Genomic DNA, 19281 nt, shown 5'->3' on the forward strand with positions numbered 1-19281 from the left:
GTTGCAGATTCTGAATAAAGGAAGTCAATTTTAATATTGTATTAAACTCTATTAAACCAGCTTTTTGGTATACAAATTCCATTTAGATTATTATTGAAAATAATTTATGATTTTTAATTGCCAGAAAATGACTTATTTTCCTTTTACCAAATACACCCTTAAGCTGCCTCCATTTTGGTAAAACAACAAAAAGGATTCCATAATACTTCCATTGACATAAATTTTTATGATTCTTTTCTAAATAAATCCAAAAGATGCATTTGGGAGAGCTGTTGATCCAGAAGACATTATGCTGAATACTGAACCAATAACCCAATGGACATCATATCATGATGGTGTCTCAAATTATGTGCTACCAAAACATGTACAAGGAAACCCATAGCTAACAACTTCACACCTGAAATTCATAAACAAAGTCCCTAATGTGTTGAAATAATCATGAAGGTGATGAATTAAAGCCTCATTCACATAGTTTTAGTAAATGGGACAGCAGGAGGATGATCTGCAGGGCATCTTTGCCTCCTCGGACGTCTAGTTGTCTTGCCCCCCCACCCTGTAAGGCTTTTGTCCTCCAAACTGGATACAATGTTACTCAAATTCTGCTTTAGAGGAGGGCTTAATGGGGTTGACACCGTGACAGGGGTGGTCTCAATCACCATCCTCCGCCTTCCCCTCGTACCTCCATTCCTTCTCTTCGATCCTGAGTTCCAAGAATGACCTGTAGCTCTCATCAACTCTCCGAAGGTCTGAATGTCTTCAGTCACTTCATGCCTTGACAAGGAAACTAGTCCGGGAAGGATATCCCTTTGAAAGTCCCTCCGCTGTCTTCCCCACCTTCCTTGTCCTCTTCTGGTTCGATTTGTTAGTGAAGTGGCTCCTGCATCTTCCACTGGTTGGATTTCAGGAACAAAAGGCTTGGGCAGGTAGTCTTGTTCCTTAGTCTCTTCTAGCTGCAATGTCATTGCCTCAAAGTAATCCATCTCCAAGGTAGTAGTAGGTCGCGCAACAATCATAGCATCCTCAACTATTATTTCTTTAGACTTGCTCTCAAGTTCACTCTCAAAAGAAACGACTATGCCAACAAACCAACCTAGGGATCCCAGAGGATCATCAGATGGATCACCGGAGATGGTGTCTATTTGACTGGATGATGAAATGGCAACTATAGCTTCCGCTGCGACCCTGACAACTTCATCCTGTGTTTGCTCAGGTTTGTGTTCAGGCAACTGCAAAGATGCTTCATTTTGTTTGCCATTTTCTTTAGACAAATTGTCTAGCTCAGTTTCCAGAACAGGAGGAGCTTCCAAATCTATCTCGACGACAGTTCTCACATTGACATTATCGCTTTCGACAAAGAATGAATCATCATCTTCAGTAATACATGAGTTCAAATCGAAGGAATTTCTGATAATGGTAGCTTTTGTTTCCATTGCTGTCTCAGCAACAACTGCTTCCATGACAACCTGTTTCTCGGGCTCAACCATAGAAAGGTCACAAGCTATGTTAATGTCAATCACTATTCTCCTCTCTTTGTGTCTGCTGTTCTCTTCTACGGGTGAGGAACAAAGAGTAGCAGACGTGGAAACAAATGAAGATGACTCATTTTTGGAAGCACATGAAATTTCAGGAATTGGAGCCCCCAGAATTTTCCTGACACTTCGGGTTTCCCCCAACTCTTTTGTGGCCTTCATGTTAAGATCTATCATTGCTGATGCAATATTCTGCGCATTGCAGACGTCGCTGAAACTTTTCAACGGACCATTTCCACAGATGGGTGAGTTTGTGTAGGCTTCAACCATTCCATTTGTGGTCTTTGTACTCTCATTTTTGAAACTTGGTTTAGCTTTAAGCCACGGCAACACTGGTTTACAGTCTTGAGGCTCTCGTTTTTCATCAACCAACTCAAGATCTCTGCTGGCAAGTTCCTCATTTATTGAATCCTTTGATAGTACATTCAAATCAAAACCTTTTTCTGATGTCAAGTCCATATTATAGGAGGTAATAGGAGATTTCTCACATCCATTGTTAAAGGAGCGGTCAAATGTCAAATTGTCACTCTTGTTTTGCTTCTCAGAGTCAAAAGCAACAGAGAACCAACGGGGTGATTCTTTGGGCCCTGATGAGGAACCATGGTAAAACCCATTCCTGATGGAGAAATTAGTAGCCTCACCTAAATTTGATTTAGAACTGCCATCAATATGCCACTTGTCTCCAAATATATCATGGTATTGAGGTGATTTCGGGCTCTTACCTACCATGGCACATGAGTTCAATGACGGGTTTGTATGTCCTGATGATAGCCGTGTAACAAAGCCACTTGGTTTACCCCAAGAAGAGAGTGTGTGCGACCATGAATCGGTAAACTCTGAGGAATTAGCGAATGGATATGGACTAGCTGTCCGAGAAGTGATAAATGGTCTCCCGTACGTATATTCGGACTTCTCATGATTTCCGTGGAAGGTTTCTGGACCATGCCCCACTCTCTCTTTCCATTGGTCATCCTTGAAATACTGAGGTGATTGAATCCCGGGACGTTGAAAGGCTTTATCAAGCATTACTTGTGCCAGTTGGCGTGGTGTAGGGAACTTGTTGTGTGAAAAATTATGAGGTACTGGAGTCAACCTACCTTCAACTTTACCTGCAAAATAGCAAAAGTAAGGGAACATCTTGCATACCATCATGAAAATCCATTAAAGAAGGAAATTTTAATGTGGAAGCAACCAAGTCAAGATAGGTGCAGACAACGATAACTCTGGCAGTTGTATATACCACAGGTATTATTTACCTGTTTCATATGTGGAAGGGAACCAGTCCCTCTCTTTGCCTTTACTAAGGCTTGTATGATGGGAGTTCCGTGTGGTTTCTCTAGGCAAAGCCACAAATGCTGGATTTGAGTTAGCGGAAGCGTTTAGGCTTCTCGTCTCCTTATGACTATTACCATATCCAAGAAAATCAACAGGCAATGAGATTGCTTCTTCAGGCTGAGCTGGTTCATTGAGATCAGCCAACCTGACTGAGTTTCTGAAACACGAATGGGATGCTGAAGCATCTTTTTTATCACTCTTTGTACCAGCACCAGGGAATAATCTTGTACAACTCTCTTGGGAAACTTTATTATTTCCATTAGCACGGGAACTTGGATAGAACAATCCTTCATCATCTCGCAACTGCTCAACTTCATCAGTATCTATGTACTCATCAGCTGGAAGTTGAAGATCGAACATCTTCTTCCGTAATTTTGAGGGCCTAGCATCCAAAGATTCACAGATCTTTGAAGAGCAACCATTTTGCATTTGACCGTGACCAGACTGTACATCATTCGCTTTTGAAGAACTGAATGGGGAATTTACAATTTCAGTACCAGACATAGATGGTCTAGCATAACTTGAATTTGCAAAGGGGAAGCTGTTGCTATGGCCTTTCCAAGCATCTTTAGGTAGTAGATGGGATCCAAGAATGTTTGATGAAGATGATGGCTCCATTGATGTCCAAGGTCTATGCAATTCCGTCCTTTTAATGTCATACATCATGTCCCTCTGAGTTCTGTAAAGACGATGAAGTTCAAATACCTAGGAACAAAGATTTACATAGGTAAACATTTTGCAGCAAGCTGGAAAATGCCAGAGGACAAGTATAAAACTAAATATAGAACTTATAACTTAACAGAAAAATGAATGTTGACCAGTAGAGATAGAATTACCTGATTCTTGAATGTTTCCTCGTGTTCGAGTATTTTCTGCTTTAGAACATCCTTATCATATCCAGGATCTGAATCTGTCGTATTCCTTGGCATGAAACCATTACAGTATTGAGCGTTTGTGAAGATTTTCTCTCCATAATGTAGGGGCCATCTATTGTTTAAATCCTCGCTAAGGTAGCTCATGGAGTAATAAGCTGGTACTTAGCCTTTACAATGGGCTTGTGCTACCATTCCTGCTGACGGTAGGAACTAAGTCATATAAATAAAACCAAACAGAGTAAGAATTATGCAAAACAACCATTATTAATAATGAAAGAGCGCAACACATCCGATATTCAGCCTGTTTTATGGACCAGTACATCCTTCAAACGTTTAACAAGCTGAATAGCATCAGCATTAGCAATCAGCACTACATGGCAGGTATAGAGAACTGACGGGAAGTGTAAGACAGCATATCTTAACTGGCCGATGCAATATTTATCTTGCACTCAAAATCATGACACCATTGGCACAATGCCACTCAAATCTCACATAGTTTAGGTGCCAACTCTGCATATTAAATTTGCATTTTGAACATATTAGTCCTCTCTATAAAGATTTTACTTTATTTCTGCCAGATTAACATAAAAGAAAGCAATTTGTATTCTGCTTAAAGTGTATGACTAACTTCTCACTTTATATTAGTCTTTCCCGTGAAGCTTTATCAAGACTCATATGAGTGATTTTGGAGATGATGAATATATGATACCAGGTAAGAACACACAAGATAATATCAATGGAGATTTTAAGATGTTCTTTCAGTCGTTCAACACTTTTCTATGACTCCTTAATCTCTTCACTTGATTGTAATCATTTAGGCGTGGAAACATGGGAAGATAATAGTATGTCTACCAAGTAAACTTGCACCAGACTGTTCTGACACCAACCAAATGAGGACAGGGTTACAGGCAACCAACTCAATAGTCCAGCATACATCACTGGAATCACCAAGAATAGAAGAGGAAACAAGCAAGACAATGACAGAAAAAAACCAATATCGCAGCTAATCTAGACATTTTTTTTAATAACCGGTGGTGTTCGTACCAACTTTCGCACACCTCAACTAATTCCACAAATACGTGACACCTCCCAGCAGCGGCTAGGACAGATGAGAAACCACCTAGTGTTTTTTTGTTTTTTTTTTTTTTACTCTGCTAGAATTTGAACATGAGACCTCATGGTCCTCAACCCGTGTCACTGACCCCTAGGCCACACCCTTGGGTGCCAATCTAGACATTTTCCTATCAGCAACACTAAATCTAAAACTCCTCAACTATCAGTGTATCATAATCTAGTAATTAAGATAGGTAATCTTGCATCAGTAAATGTATTTGAAGGTCACAAAAAAAAGTCTAATAGTCACAAAAACAAGCCAATGCAAGCACTTCTGCTAATAAAACATCAACATTAACTGATGCAATTCAAATCCTTCAACCAAAACTATCAAACTAGAAGGCATTTCATTATTAATGCCCCATTAATTTAGACTGAGAAACCAACTTCCATCAGTTAATGAAGCTGGAAAAAATCTCAATTTTTATTTTTTTTTTAAAAAAAGATCACTTGTCAAATCCAAAACCATAGCCAAATTAGTAAATAAGGCAACATAGTAAAAACTAGAAAAACAAAAACATTAACTTCAGAACCCCACAACTGTTATTACAGATAGTATAAAAACTTGAATAAATTAACACAACAATAATTAATTGAATATTAAAACAAATCAAATATAGAAAGAATTGATATGGTCCTAGGTCTTAAAAGTAAAAGAATTATAAATCTACCAAATGTAAAGATTTTACCTCAGACCCCCATCTCCTCAAGAACCCCTTTCTTGAAAAAATTACATCTTTTCAGAAAATCATGGAGAATTAGCCACACACACACAAAAAAAAAAAAAGTAAATTTAATATTAAATGTAATACAAAGATGGTTATTTTGGTAAGAACATTGAAGAAGGTAAGATCCTTATAAAACTAAAGAAAAAGATTAGAGCTTTATCACTTTCAACCTTAGGGGCCAAAGCCTCACTGAAAGAAAGGTTCTTTAAGACAGAGAAAAAGAAGGTGTTTTGTGTGTGAGTTTTTGGGGGTATGGGGTGTGGGGGTAGGGGGGTTAGAGGGGGTAGGGGAGCTTCTAAATGTATAGACCTATATTCTGTAGAGAGAGAGATCCCAGATAAGAAATCTATCACACAAACAAACCAACAGTGACATGAAATTTGTCAACATCTCATCTCTTTTCTTTTTGCTTTTCTTACCTTGTTTTTCCTTTATTCCGTGTTCGATATCTATATTAAAGTTTAATTAAATATAAACTTACGTCAGGCAAGTTTACATTAGGAAAAAATAATCTCTAATAAAAATAATTTCGCATATAAAATTCAAATTTAAAATCTCTAATTAACTACGGTCCACAAATCTTTTTGTTACTTTTGTCTCTCTCTAATTTAATAAGTTGTGGCTTCTTTTTGGAAAGAGTGAATCTCATAGAATAACAACTATCATTGTTTTACGAGTTTTTATTTCTAAATTATTATGTGATTTATTTATTTTTTGGAGTATAACCTTTTTTTTACAAAATTTACCTAGTTGAATATATGAAAAAATATTTATGATAACTTGTTGAGAGAAATGAGAAAAATGGATGTTTTTAAACAAAAAAAAATATGAGTCCAATTTGCATTATAGTTGATTTGGGATTTTTTTGTCAATGCTCAATAGCTTATGGATTTTTTAAAAAGGGGAAAGTTAATTTATTAACACAATTTTTTCATGTGTATTAACGTGTTATAACTTGAAATTCTTTAAAAAAAAATATTAAATGTGATGTTTATATATCATGATATATTTTTCTAAAAATATTTTAATATGAATTTATAAATAGCTTGAGAGAATCTTATAAACAATTAATAATTTAGATATGATACTCGTGTAATGATAATAAATTAGATTTGTTTTATATATTCACTTTTAACCACCAAAAATAGTGGTTGGTGCCTTTGGTGATAAGGACATTTTCTTCCTTAATAAATGAAAACACTTTTGGTAGAACATTTAACTTTAAAATTGAAATAATTTAGTACAATTTTTTATTAGTCTGAGTCCAACAACAAATATACAATATTGTTATATATAAATTACTTGAATACGATAATTTAATGAGAGTTTGATTATAAAAATTAAATATTCTTTTCCTTCTAAAAAAAATCTTTAAACTTGAAATTGTGTTTGGCTTCTTGCGAAAAATATTAAGAATTTAAATATATTCTATCTAAATTTTATTTATATTTTTCAATTTCTAAAAACTAACAAAATCATCCAACTTGATTAATTTATCTAAAATATACAATTAAATTATAAATCTTATTATATTATGACATGAAAAGTAGTACAATGCTACTGCCAAAGTTGTAGGAGAAATTGACAATAAACCCATTGAGACTGTGGGGTTGAAAGAGGCTCCTTGTGTTTCGTCGGTCTATTTTTTCTCGTCCATTATAATCTTTGTACGTTTTTTTAAAAATAATAAAATAACTAATATAAATATTTTAATGTAACATATATTAATTACTAATATATAATATTAGATTTTAAGAAAAAAATTAATAATATTAAAGATACAATAAGAAAAACAATAATATTTTTCTCAATATATTAAAAATAACAAATAAATATAAAAAGAATTGAAAGATGAGTAAAAGTGAATAAACGGAAGTTACATTTTTTGTTTTCCTTTTCTTTTTCCGTTTTGTGTTCTGTATTCACATTAGAATCCGATTAAATTCAAATTCATCGGAGTTGGATTAGCGCTCGAAAATTCCACATTAGGGGTGAAGTGTGCTCCTTAACAAAGAAACTCCGTATCTAAGCAGACTCAAACCTGAAATCTTTTGATTAAGAATGAAAGAGTAACTATCAATCCACCACAACTTTTGTCGATGATTTTGTATTTTTTTTAGGTAGGGCTAATAAAGTATTTTGCTAAAAAGCCCTTCAAGTTTTGGGAAGGTAAGATTTGATGCTTTCTGAATTCTGATTTGTGTCTGATTGGTTGATACTCTGACAGAGAAAGTATATATAGTATAGTAAGTTTAATTATATTGTGGGGTACTGTCATAAAAGCAATGTATAATAAGAAAATGTCATGTACCAACGTGGTACTGGTAGAAACACAAACACTAATATGCTATCGGAGCTCTAATACGGACTTCATACATCAAATGAAAAATTAAACGAGAAATAATATAAATCTCTCTCTATATATATTATAAGATTGAACAAGTTTGATAGCAAGATAGAAATAAAGTATTCATATACATATTTTTTTACAAAATATATTTATGTGATTGCACTAATTTATATTTTTATTGGACGAATTTATCAAAATATTATTTTAATTTTAATTTGATATGAATTTAAAAAAAGTCTTTTTTTCAGGCTTACTTTCCTAAATATGTACTTATCATTAAAAAAATATCCACTCCAAAAGTTTTTTTCTCTTCGGTAAACTTCAACGTAACACAAAAATTAAAAAACTTTCAGAAAGTATTTACTTTTTCTCTTTTTACTTTCACAATTACATCTCTTTTGATTCTGATTAACGCCATGAAAAAATATCGAGAATGAATAGGAAGAGATCAGTATTTTGAGTTGTTGGGCTAATAGATGAAAAGTAAGTTTCAATTTATATAAAAGTTGGGTCAAACTTAGGTAAAAATAAAATATAAGTCGGTCTTAATAATTTTGTTACATCAATTGATAACAACTGATAATTATCTCACAAAAATAATGATACTAATTACTAAAAGTTTTTGTTTATTGAAGTTTTAAATTTGATAGATAATTATATAGACAACACATTTAATTTATCAATTATTTTATTGTTATAATAATACAATATTTTGAAAAATTATATCATTTTTCACCATTATAAAATTTGAATTGGTCGATTGGATTTAAATACAAGCTCTGGCTTAACTTTAAATGACAACAAGTACGATTAGTTAGTTTGAATTATAAATTTTCTAATTATTAGAACTAGATGTAAGTAGTGTGAGCTAAAGTGGTTGACATTTATGTAAACAAAACAAAACATAAAGTACTTAATATGTTATACTATTTTTTTCCGTATAATTTAATTCGTTATTATTCTTTTTTTTCAACTGCTAATTAAACTTTAAAAAATATTCAAAATTATTTGTGAATTATATGAAATGATTACCCATGTTTTAATATAATAATTAGGATCTAAACTACCACAGTGTAGCACTCAACTCTAAAGCCAAATTCATTTGCAAATAACTTGTCCAAACATCAAAAAATAATTATCTCAAGTATTTTAGTATATAAATTACGATATATTATCCTTTGACAACACATGAAATCTTAAATTATATTTTACTCAAAGAATACTCATATAATCGTGATAGATTATAATCTATTTTTACAACATGATTCCTAGCACTCATATCAAATAAATCAAATACTTCTTGTCGTGCAAAATTATGATTGGATTATAACACCCAATATATGTGATTTTTTTTTCAAACAATAACTTTTAAATATCTGAATTGTCTTTTTTTAATACTGAACTTTTTTCTATATTTTCAGATATACCACTTTACGCTATATATCAGGATATAAGCAAGATATCAAAATTTGATATGATTCCTAGCACTCATATCAAATAAATCAAATACTTCTTGTCGTGCAAAATTATGATTGGATTATAACACCCAATATATGTGATTTTTTTTTCAAACAATAACTTTTAAATATCTGAATTGTCTTTTTTTAATACTGAACTTTTTTCTATATTTTCAGATATACCACTTTACGCTATATATCAGGATATAAGCAAGATATCAAAATATTAATCGATATATCCCAAATCGAAACATAGTGTATGGAAACTTTTGAGGAAATATCCGAAATTGATACATTGTGTATCGGAATATATTCGAATTCCATAAAATTTATTTATTTTTAATAATTTGAAAAAGAATAAAAGATTTGTATAAAATTTATCAGTATTCATCAAAAAGAAAGTTTAAACGCAGAAGAGAAGTTCAGAAAACCCTAAAAATATAAAAGGGGGCTTTTAAACGCAGAAGAGAAGTTCAGAAAACCCTAAAAATATAAAAGGGGGCTTTAGGCGCAGGCGTAGGTGTTGAGAAGCTTCAATTGTTAGTGAAAATGTCTGACGAAGAGCACCAATTTGAATCAAAAGCAGATGCCGGAGCTTCCAAAACTTACCCTCAACAAGCTGGTACTATTCGGAAGAACGGTTACATTGTAATCAAAGCTCGTCCTTGCAAGGTTTTATTTTTGCATCTAATTCTACATTTTTTGTTAAAATTTTTGGTTATTTGTACAGTAGAGGCGAATTCAGGATTTGAAGCGAAGTTCAAATTAATATATGATGATTACTGAGGTTCAGTATTTAGTAAGTTTATTATTAAGTTCATGGATCTGGTATAGGATTTTGTGTAGTTTATCTGCAAACTGTGAAGTAGTTAATTATCAGTGGAAAGCTGGATCGTACACTTTAGCCATAATAAAAAAAACTTTGTTTTTGAAGTTATTGTGGCGGCAATGACTAATGACTAAATCCAGCTACTTGCAATATGTGTTAAAACTAGATAACTTTTTGTTATTGTAAAATAGTAAAATGTCTAAATTTTATTGAAAAACGTATTAACATTTGGAAAGTATTGAAGTGTTTTATAGTGTTAAAAATGACAAACTATTGTACTTTATAATATTGATTAACAGACTATTGTACTTGATATTGTACTTGATGTGAGACGAGATTACGTGAAGAGGGATTTATTAAATCAAAAGAAAAAGGGAAAAGGAGGATATACACCTCAACTTTGCGATTTGGTGTTGATAACCCCTCACGGCTCGCAGCTCACAGCTCATGTATACCCCGTACCTTACACAAATGGCCCAATGGCCTAGATATACTCTTTTTCGGATGATGGAAGTGAATTTCTCTCACGTGAATATATTTGGCCTTCAACTAGTTTGGTGGATTCAAAAAGTTCTTAGTTGTTTACCTTTGTGGTTGGATTCAAAAGATTTTCAGCTATTCATTGATCATCTAGCTTTCAATGCAGATTTTAGTTCGGCCTTTCTTCCTCATTTTTCCCTTCAGTACTTCCAGTGTTTGCTGATTTAGACATTTCTGTTTACAGGTTGTGGAAGTCTCCACTTCCAAGACTGGCAAGCATGGACACGCCAAATGTCACTTTGTAGCAATTGACATTTTCACTGGCAAGAAACTTGAGGATATTGTTCCCTCTTCACATAATTGTGATGTATGTACTCCTCAAGGTCTTCTCGTCCATTTCACAATGTTCTTTTTCTTGCATTATCGGTCTCACATATGATGATTCTGTCCATTGCAGGTCCCCCATGTTAATCGTACAGATTACCAGCTTATTGACATCTCCGAGGATGGATTTGTATACCTCTATTCCTAGTCAGATTCTTTTTTGTTATTTTCGATGAAAGTGTCTGATCTATGTATTATTGTTTATATTAATATAGGTGAGTCTCCTCACTGACAGTGGTAATACTAAGGATGACCTGAGGCTTCCAACAGATGAGAATCTTCTCTCACTGGTCAGTAAGCAGATCTAGCTCATCCACCTTTTCACCACTTTTTCCAAGTTATAATTTGAAAGTCTAAAGTAAATATTTCGAGTCTGGTGTAAATATTTTCAGTCATTGCAGTTTTGCATCAAACTCCCTTAGAAGCTTAAGTGGGTTCACGAGAAGATCGTAATTCATTTTGATTCCCTTTTAGTAATATCTTTTTGGTTTCCCATCCGGTGTTTGGTACTTGCATTGATGTCCGACTGATTCTGGGTTTGTGCTTGGAAAGTCCAACGTTTTTTTTTGTGTGTGTGTGTGTAAAGTGCTTCCTAACAAAGATGATTTCGTACCCCCCACTCGAACACGAGACTTCTGGTTAAGGTTGAAGGAGTACTTACCACTCCACCACAACCCATGTTGGTTTGGTAAAAGTTGCCTTGCCTTCTGCACTCATGTTTTCGTTTTTGAACTGCTTTGTAATGTTTTTACTTGACCTGGGGCACTTTCTTGGTGCATATAATGAGAGTTTTTTGGAGTTCTGTTTTTAGAAAATCCTGCTGGTTTGTTGACTAGTTCTAATTTGCTAAATGTGCAGATCAAGGATGGATTCGCGGAGGGCAAAGACCTTGTTGTGTCTGTCATGTCTGCCATGGGAGAGGAGCAGATTAATGCACTGAAGGATATTGGTCCTAAGTAAGATGTGCCAAGGGAGAGAAGGGACATGACGGTACCAGCTTGTTCAAGAACATCTACTTCTACTTTGCGTTCTTGATACGCAAGCCCCCAATTTCTATTTGATCCTATATCCATAGTCCTCGAGTTAGATTGTTGTTCTAATATTTGTTTGAATTTATCTGATTACTTTAAACGTTTTCAAATCTCCTTGTTCGATGAGTTTAGTGGGTCATTATAGTAGAAGTAATAATTCATTAACTTTCTGTATTAATAGTATTCTGTTTGGTACATCTTTGCAGTAGTTATACGCTCTAAAAAAAAAATTGTGCAATGTGTTCTATTTTTCATACATCAAATGAAACAATATATAAAAAATAATTTTTGTATAATTAACGCAAGCATAACTAGACGTTACAAAAGAAATATGATGGTTTCCATCAGGCAACAAATGAGATGCATTAATAGAAGTGTCAATTCGATCAATATGACATTACAACACAATTAATCAAGTCAAAATTTCGCTTCCTTAAAACAAAACAACTACTATTAATCAACAAATTAATAGTACAGTTCAGAAAATCTGAGAAATGAAAAAGGAAAAAGGATGAGTAGAGAGACCACAAGGGAGGGGACTGCACGTCATAAAACGAAAACTTGCTGTTTGGGAATGTGTCTTCAAATGATTTAAACCCTCGTATTCAGCACGAGCAATCTATGATCTAGCTCAGCTCATGTAACGGATGGCTGTTCCGAGCCAGTCATCAGGTATGCCACCCTTCAAGAATCCACTAAGGGCTTTCACTGAATGGTCTGTTCCTGCCTGCATCAATTCAAACAAATAACGAACTAGTTGGGATGAGTTATATTTGTTTCTCATCCTAAGCTCCCGCTTTCATTCCCATGAAAACATATTACCTTAGTTATGTAGACATCAATCCCAAGCTTGGCAATCATGGCGGCTTCTGTTATTTTTGTTACCATCCCACCAGTTGTGTCATGTGCAGCTACTGTGAATTCAACTGTTGACAAAAGATTCAGGAATATCAAGTAAATGAATTGTCTCTCCGATAGTTCAATGCAGGTTAAGTTGTAATATACTTACCGGGCTTGCTTGTATCTTCTAATTTAGGTTTCACTACTGACCAGCTTCCATCTTCACGTACAGCTGCAACAAGTAAACATCGTCCAATATGATGCAGCTAGCTTATCATAGGTTCTTAACATATTCGAAACAATAAAACCAACTCTAGGGCTAAAATTGACCATTTACCTATTTCCCGGATAAGTACAGCGCCAGGTTCTACTGGTGGACGATCATATACACCAAGAACATCCGTCTTCGCTCAAGATGTATAGGATAACATTTATAGAACAAAATCTCATGTTGTTCAAAGATGATATGATCAGTAACAGTTTATGTGTCGGGCCAAGTTAGGGGGTTCTGTATTCATTTTATGCACGACTCGAAAGCACCTAGATGCAAATATGTTGCACTGAAATGGGCCTAGAAATAGAATCTGTACTGTAGTGTATTTTTTCCAATATGCAAATACATTGCAGGTTTTAAGGCAATGTTTCCGAAAACAATGTAAAGGGACCTTCACATACTACACTGGGATGATGTCTTCACAGAGATATTTTGGAGTAAGTAATTTGAAATTGTATTTATTGAAGATATTCTTGTTTGCAAATTTCGAGCATGAACAGTATCAAAATGCATGCTCTACCTATCGATGTGTTGGATACAAGAAAAACAACAAACTGTGGCTTTAGTTCAGCTGCTAAATGACGTATTATCACGTCTCCACTCAGAATAGTGCACTCCTGAACAAGTGAGGATTAATTACATGAACAGTGATCACCATGTTAATGTTCAATTATACTTGAAAAACACACCTGTAATGTATCCAGAACTGCATCTCCATGCAGGACCTGGAATGCAAACGAACTTGTGTTACAACATTCTCTATGTCACAAAATTAGAAAATCCAAGCAATTGCAATAACAAATTGACCGAATTAGAAAGCAATATTTTATTTCAAGGACTTGATATATGAAAGTATAGTGAAGAAAAGCTTTATGAAAGAACAATTTACCAGAAGTGTTTCCTTGCAATGAAGAAAAAGATTCAGAAGTGTTCGGTCAAGGAAGAGTGGAAAACTAAGCTAAGGTACATTAGCAGAAGATCATCTTTTCTTATTTGCAAACAAAGCTTGATTATTTCATACAGATAAACATTGTTTATAATGAACATGACATTAATTCAAGTAAAACAATATTTTGGAAAACTCTCAGATTGCATAGATAAACTTAACTAGCAGTTCCTTTCATATAATAATCCCTAGTTCGCAATTGTACGAATTAAGACCCTATGTTGCTCAGACTCTTCAAAAATATACCCAATCCTCCAAAAGTAGTGCAGTTTTGGAGGATCTGACACGAGTATGGCAACATTTTTGGACAGTCCAAGGAACATAGCTAAGACCTACTCAGGTTATGCCTTGCTTACAAAAGTATCTGATTGTTAAGTGTGGTCTTTGGTTTAAAGCCAAGTTAAACTTACACACATATAGTTATTAACATGTTTACCAACAACACTCTCCCAAAGTATCTTTGAAAATAACAAACTAGAAAATGCTTTGAGTAGCAGAACTTTTTCCTGTTCGCCAAGTTCTTCTATTGGATTTTTGACCCTTTGGTGTCTATGTCAAAAAGCATATAATCATGGGAATTTGCACTACTATAATATTCCTCTAAATATTTGAACATCAAGCTTATAAATACACATCCTATAGTGCTAACAGTTAGCACCTCCTTGACATGAAAAGCCTAAACATCATGACAAACCTACCTACATAATGCACATTATTGATTATATTCTTGCCTCAGAAAATGGAGGAAGATATCAGGGGAAAGGTAAGAATATGGTCTGAAAGAGTCAGTGTCAATGAAAAACTAAACTGATATATAATTGTGTTGCCACAGAGATATTTATATGTGTGAAAAAGTATGAGAGTTTTGGGCTAAGATCCGAAGAGTTCAAACTTACAGGTATAAAACCAGCATCAATAGCTTTAATGACCATGGAAATGTCAGCCTCCGTCATCTGCAAAAGCACAAGTTGCCAAATTTCAAGCAAGGAACAATTTTGTTCTCTCGAAAGAGCTTAAAATATAGAAATATATCCATTTAATGAAAATGATCTTCATTTCGGCTTCTAACATTTCTTTGACATGTTGACCAACCACATGAGAATGGAGACATTCCGATGGAAGGAATACCCTCTGCAACAACAAAAACCATTTCTTAGGAATCCACTGATAAGAGAGAGACATAGATTTGTACGCAAGTACGCCCCTCAAGGTGAAAATATGCATCTATAATGAATCATTAACAAGCCTTGTACGTGAAGAGCTGTCAATTGTTTGCAGAATGACTGGATGGACAGCTATCAAGTACTATGGATATCAACAATTTGTGTTGATTAATGAGGATGTTAGCTTCTTAAAGAGTGACGTGGGAACTTAAAAGAGGATACCAAAACGATTTAGGCCCTCGTAACATCTTCCGCAGAGCAATATAGCCCCTCCAATCTGATATAATAATTGCCTATGGCCTTCACAATGTCTATTCAAATCCTATTTCTTGTCATGCAATAAAGCAGTTGGGCTATTAGAGAGATGCTCAGGACTTAAAATCCAAATCCATTTCAATTCCCAACCCTGCCCACAGTGAGACCCAATGGAACAAAGATGTGAAAATGTTGTGTATTATGGTACCAGTTATATTTAATCATAATAAGATATATTTATAGACAGCCTTAAAAGGCTCGTTGCATGGAAATGAAACTGTTATAAGTACCTCTTGCTAGGGCTCTCACTATTTCAAGATTGAGGGATGTGACCTGCAATAAAGAAAAATGTAAATTCCATCACATAGCACCTGAGAGTCGAAGGAAACATAGAGGGGGATCATCGCATATACGAAGAAGTCTAGCAAATAATTAGGTCATAACACTTAATTTTGTGCAGTGAACACCAAACCCGTCATTCCCTGAACAGTCTAATACACATCTCTCAGGAGCATGGAATTTTAGCCTGCATAATATCCTGGAGAGGTGTCCAAAACAAGAGGAGAACAAAGATGCATGCATGAGTTATTTCATGTAATATTTGAGCCAGAAATGATAAGGCCATGAAACGTAGGAATGCAAAAGAAACGGGTGGAGGTAACTATTTAACTGGTTTCAGCAACAGCACTGCTAGTCCTAAGTTACAAGTGGAAAACGGAAAGGTGAGGTCTGGCGCTTACTGAAATTCTTGTGGCAACAAAACCTGCCTTGACAAGAGGCCGGCTTAGTCCACCCTTATGAACCCCTGACTTGCTAGCTTGAAAGTGTCCAAAGGAACCTGAAGACAATGATGGCAAATGTTTACTCAAAACTAAAATCCAAATCGTCCTTCTAGAGCACCAAAATTGGGTCGACTTATGTTTATTCATTTCATAATTCAAAGAACTTTGCTGTGGCTACTGAACCTAACAAATCCTGCTAATGACTAAACACACTCAAATAGTATCAACCTGCTCCATGAACAACAATAAAACTTTCTGAATCCACAACTGGTTGATCACCGAAATCATTAACGAAACTTGGAGCTTCAGACTGTCCCAGCCTTTTACTCCAATCCATTCCAAGAACATTTGCAGAAGTAGAATCCGGAACAAATGCTTGACGAATCTGGGACGAAACTTCCTTAAGATTCTCCTCATCTATAGTCTCCAATTTATTTTTACACGTGATGGCTGCACCTCCTGAACTAAGAAGTAAACAAATAATGCATCCAAAATCTCCAAAGTAAAATAAAAAAGAAGGGACATGCACTTTATACAGTGTTAAGAGTAACCTAAAATAGTTAAATACAAACTCAAAAGAAAGCATTAACCAACATTGTTTTTATTTCTAGTTTCTCCTATAGGTAAAGTCAATCAATCAATCAACTAACATGTTATGCTACTATATTTTGTTTTTGTTAAGTATTTTCTATTGTCCCTTGTACTTCCATTACGTCTTTTTCTAAACTGATTATGTCTTTGAGCCGATGGTCTATTAAAAACAACCTCTCTACCTCAATGAGGTAGAAGTAAGGTCTGCACATACTCTACCCCTCTCGATATATTGTTGTTGTAGGTAAAATCAATCAATTAGCATGTTCTGCTACAATCTGTTTGTTTTTTGTAATTTAGTGTCGTTTGTACTTCCATTACATCTTTTTCTAAATTGATTATGCCTTGAGCCAAGGGTCTATCAGAAACCGTCAATCTTATCTCAGTAAAAATAAGGTCTGTGCATACTCTATCCTCCTCAGACCCCACTAAGACTACACTGGATATGTTGTTATTGTATGTAAAATCAATCAATCAATCAACTACGCATCGATCCTAAACTAGTTGAGCTCATCCACACATATCCTCTGTTTAAGTCAATGGATTCATCTAGTTTGACTATAACCCTGTTCAATTCACAAAATTAGTGCCAATTGAATCGTAGCACAACATTTTCTATTCATAAAGTACCAAACAGATGCTCAATTTGAAGATTATTTTAGTCAATCAAATACACAGATATCAAATCAAATGTAGACAAATAAAGTGGAAAAGGATAGTTCACCGAGTTTAACGATACAACGGAGACGCTTAGTTGTTTTCTTGTGCTCCATTTTTGGTGAATGCTCTGCTGCTTTGGTCAATTCACTCTAAAAGTTGGATGAAAATAGAAGCATAAAAGAAATGACATAATAGAATCTTAATTTAAGAGTTAGATTTGTAATAGCACTACACTATGTTAAATTATATTCTTTGGTCTCAATTTATTTATCATTAATTTTTTACATATATTTAAACTTATCTATAAATATATAAAATTCATTTTCAAAATTTTTATGCTTAAATCTTAATTAGTCTTAAATTATTTGACTCTGTAAAAACAAAAAGTATCGAGTATTTAATAAAGTCTTTTGTTTTCATATATCACTTCAAAAATTACTCTATCAATACTTTGTGGTTTAAATTTGGTTGGTTGAAAATTATATTTTAGCCTTCTTTAATTCGATTCTGTTTTCGTTATTGAGAGTTTGTTTTTAATAAGAATAATATCTTTAGTGGCTAAATTTTTTTTAAAAAATATTTTTAAAAGTATTAGAGATTTCACGGAAATCTGTTAAACCATATAAATTTTAACAAAACATTTAAAGGTATATTTCTTAATTGTATAGTAATATAAAAGAAGTCAGTAATATTTCGCATATTTTTTAAACATTATATTTTAAATATCAAAATTTTAAAATTAATTAAATTAATTTCCGAAAAGTTAAGTATGACATTTATTTGAGGCGAAGAAAGTAGTATTTATTAACATCTTGATTTAATTGGCTGTATAATAATGGATAAAAGAGTCAATTTGAATTTATGTGGAGTTGTCGTACAGAAAATTTATCTTCAAATATTTGTTTGTCTTTGTCTTTGAAATTTTACCTGATTTTCAAGATCCCGTTATTCAATTTTTTTCAAGTTCTCATTTGTCAGTCTCTGGGACTTTTACTTGCAAAACTTCAAATATTTTTCAAGTAAAATGAATGTCTAAACACGATTTCAAAAACTCAAATTGTCCATTCAGAGGGATGCGCTCCTTACGAAGATCGTTTGATATTCCAAATCCCAAGAAAAAATCACCAGATACAAGTGTTTTCACTTTCTTAGAGATGTCAAAACATACTCTGAGTATGAAAAGTTTGTACAATAGCAGCAATCAGGTAGTTGACAGTATAATACAAGGATGAAGTAGAACTGGATTTCTTCATGATTTTGCTATCCAGTTCTGGAAAACATACCATCTCTGTGACTAACCGAGACTCGAAAGCATACAGTAGGAGGGTTTCCTTCTACGAGAGATGACAATCGATAGTTCTAAGAAACTCACCTCGACATGATGCCAAAGAACTATTTGAAAATGAAGATGATTGCTCTCTGATACCAAAATCCACAGACAGATGAAGTGGAAACTCAAGACATTCAAAAATGCAACTCAAGATGAGTACAACACTCGAGATCACTCTACGTTCCAATCAACAAACAGATAGGAAAATCGTAAAATGCAACAACAGTAAGAGCATGATAAACATAGCTTCTCAACTTGCATTTGTGATGCACCTCAGAGAACAAGACTCCTTACCGTACTTTCACCCTACTGTTCTGTAGACAAATTCA

The 19281-nt window shown here is 34.0% G+C and overlaps 3 protein-coding genes across 6 annotated transcripts; 1 reads left to right on the forward strand and 2 right to left on the reverse strand.

Moving 5' to 3' along the window:
• Positions 1–211: 211 nt before the first annotated feature.
• LOC107018145 lies at positions 212–5845 on the reverse strand. 4 transcript variants are annotated; one of them, XM_015218536.2, is made up of 4 exons: positions 5542–5845; positions 3701–3933; positions 2786–3569; positions 212–2638 (listed from the first exon to the last, which is right to left on the reverse strand). In XM_015218536.2, the coding sequence occupies exons 2-4, from the start codon at positions 3881–3883 to the stop codon at positions 465–467; spliced, it is 3141 nt and encodes a 1046-aa protein (XP_015074022.1). In that variant the 5' UTR covers positions 3884–3933; positions 5542–5845; the 3' UTR covers positions 212–464. The 4 variants fall into 4 exon arrangements, with proteins under 4 accessions (XP_015074022.1, XP_015074025.1, XP_015074024.1 ...); XM_015218538.2 differs by having other exon boundaries at positions 465–2638; positions 3701–3936; XM_015218537.2 differs by having other exon boundaries at positions 465–2638; positions 3701–3949.
• Positions 5846–9792: 3947 nt separating this feature from the next.
• On the forward strand, positions 9793–12335 carry LOC107017972 (eukaryotic translation initiation factor 5A-3-like). Its single transcript, XM_015218290.2, has 5 exons — positions 9793–10059; positions 10941–11063; positions 11154–11210; positions 11296–11370; positions 11939–12335. The coding sequence occupies exons 1-5, from the start codon at positions 9937–9939 to the stop codon at positions 12038–12040; spliced, it is 480 nt and encodes a 159-aa protein (XP_015073776.1). The 5' UTR covers positions 9793–9936; the 3' UTR covers positions 12041–12335.
• A 106-nt stretch (positions 12336–12441) lies between these two features.
• LOC107017971 (isopentenyl phosphate kinase) lies at positions 12442–17841 on the reverse strand. Its single transcript, XM_015218289.2, has 12 exons — positions 17687–17841; positions 16600–16830; positions 16330–16427; positions 15880–15922; positions 15241–15302; positions 15068–15124; positions 13915–13950; positions 13765–13842; positions 13289–13355; positions 13121–13183; positions 12934–13037; positions 12442–12838 (listed from the first exon to the last, which is right to left on the reverse strand). The coding sequence occupies exons 1-12, from the start codon at positions 17733–17735 to the stop codon at positions 12743–12745; spliced, it is 984 nt and encodes a 327-aa protein (XP_015073775.1). The 5' UTR covers positions 17736–17841; the 3' UTR covers positions 12442–12742.
• Positions 17842–19281: the final 1440 nt, after the last annotated feature.

The sequence above is a fragment of the Solanum pennellii genome, chromosome 4 (genome assembly GCF_001406875.1).
Source record: "Solanum pennellii chromosome 4, SPENNV200".
Lineage (NCBI taxonomy): Eukaryota > Viridiplantae > Streptophyta > Magnoliopsida > Solanales > Solanaceae > Solanum > Solanum pennellii.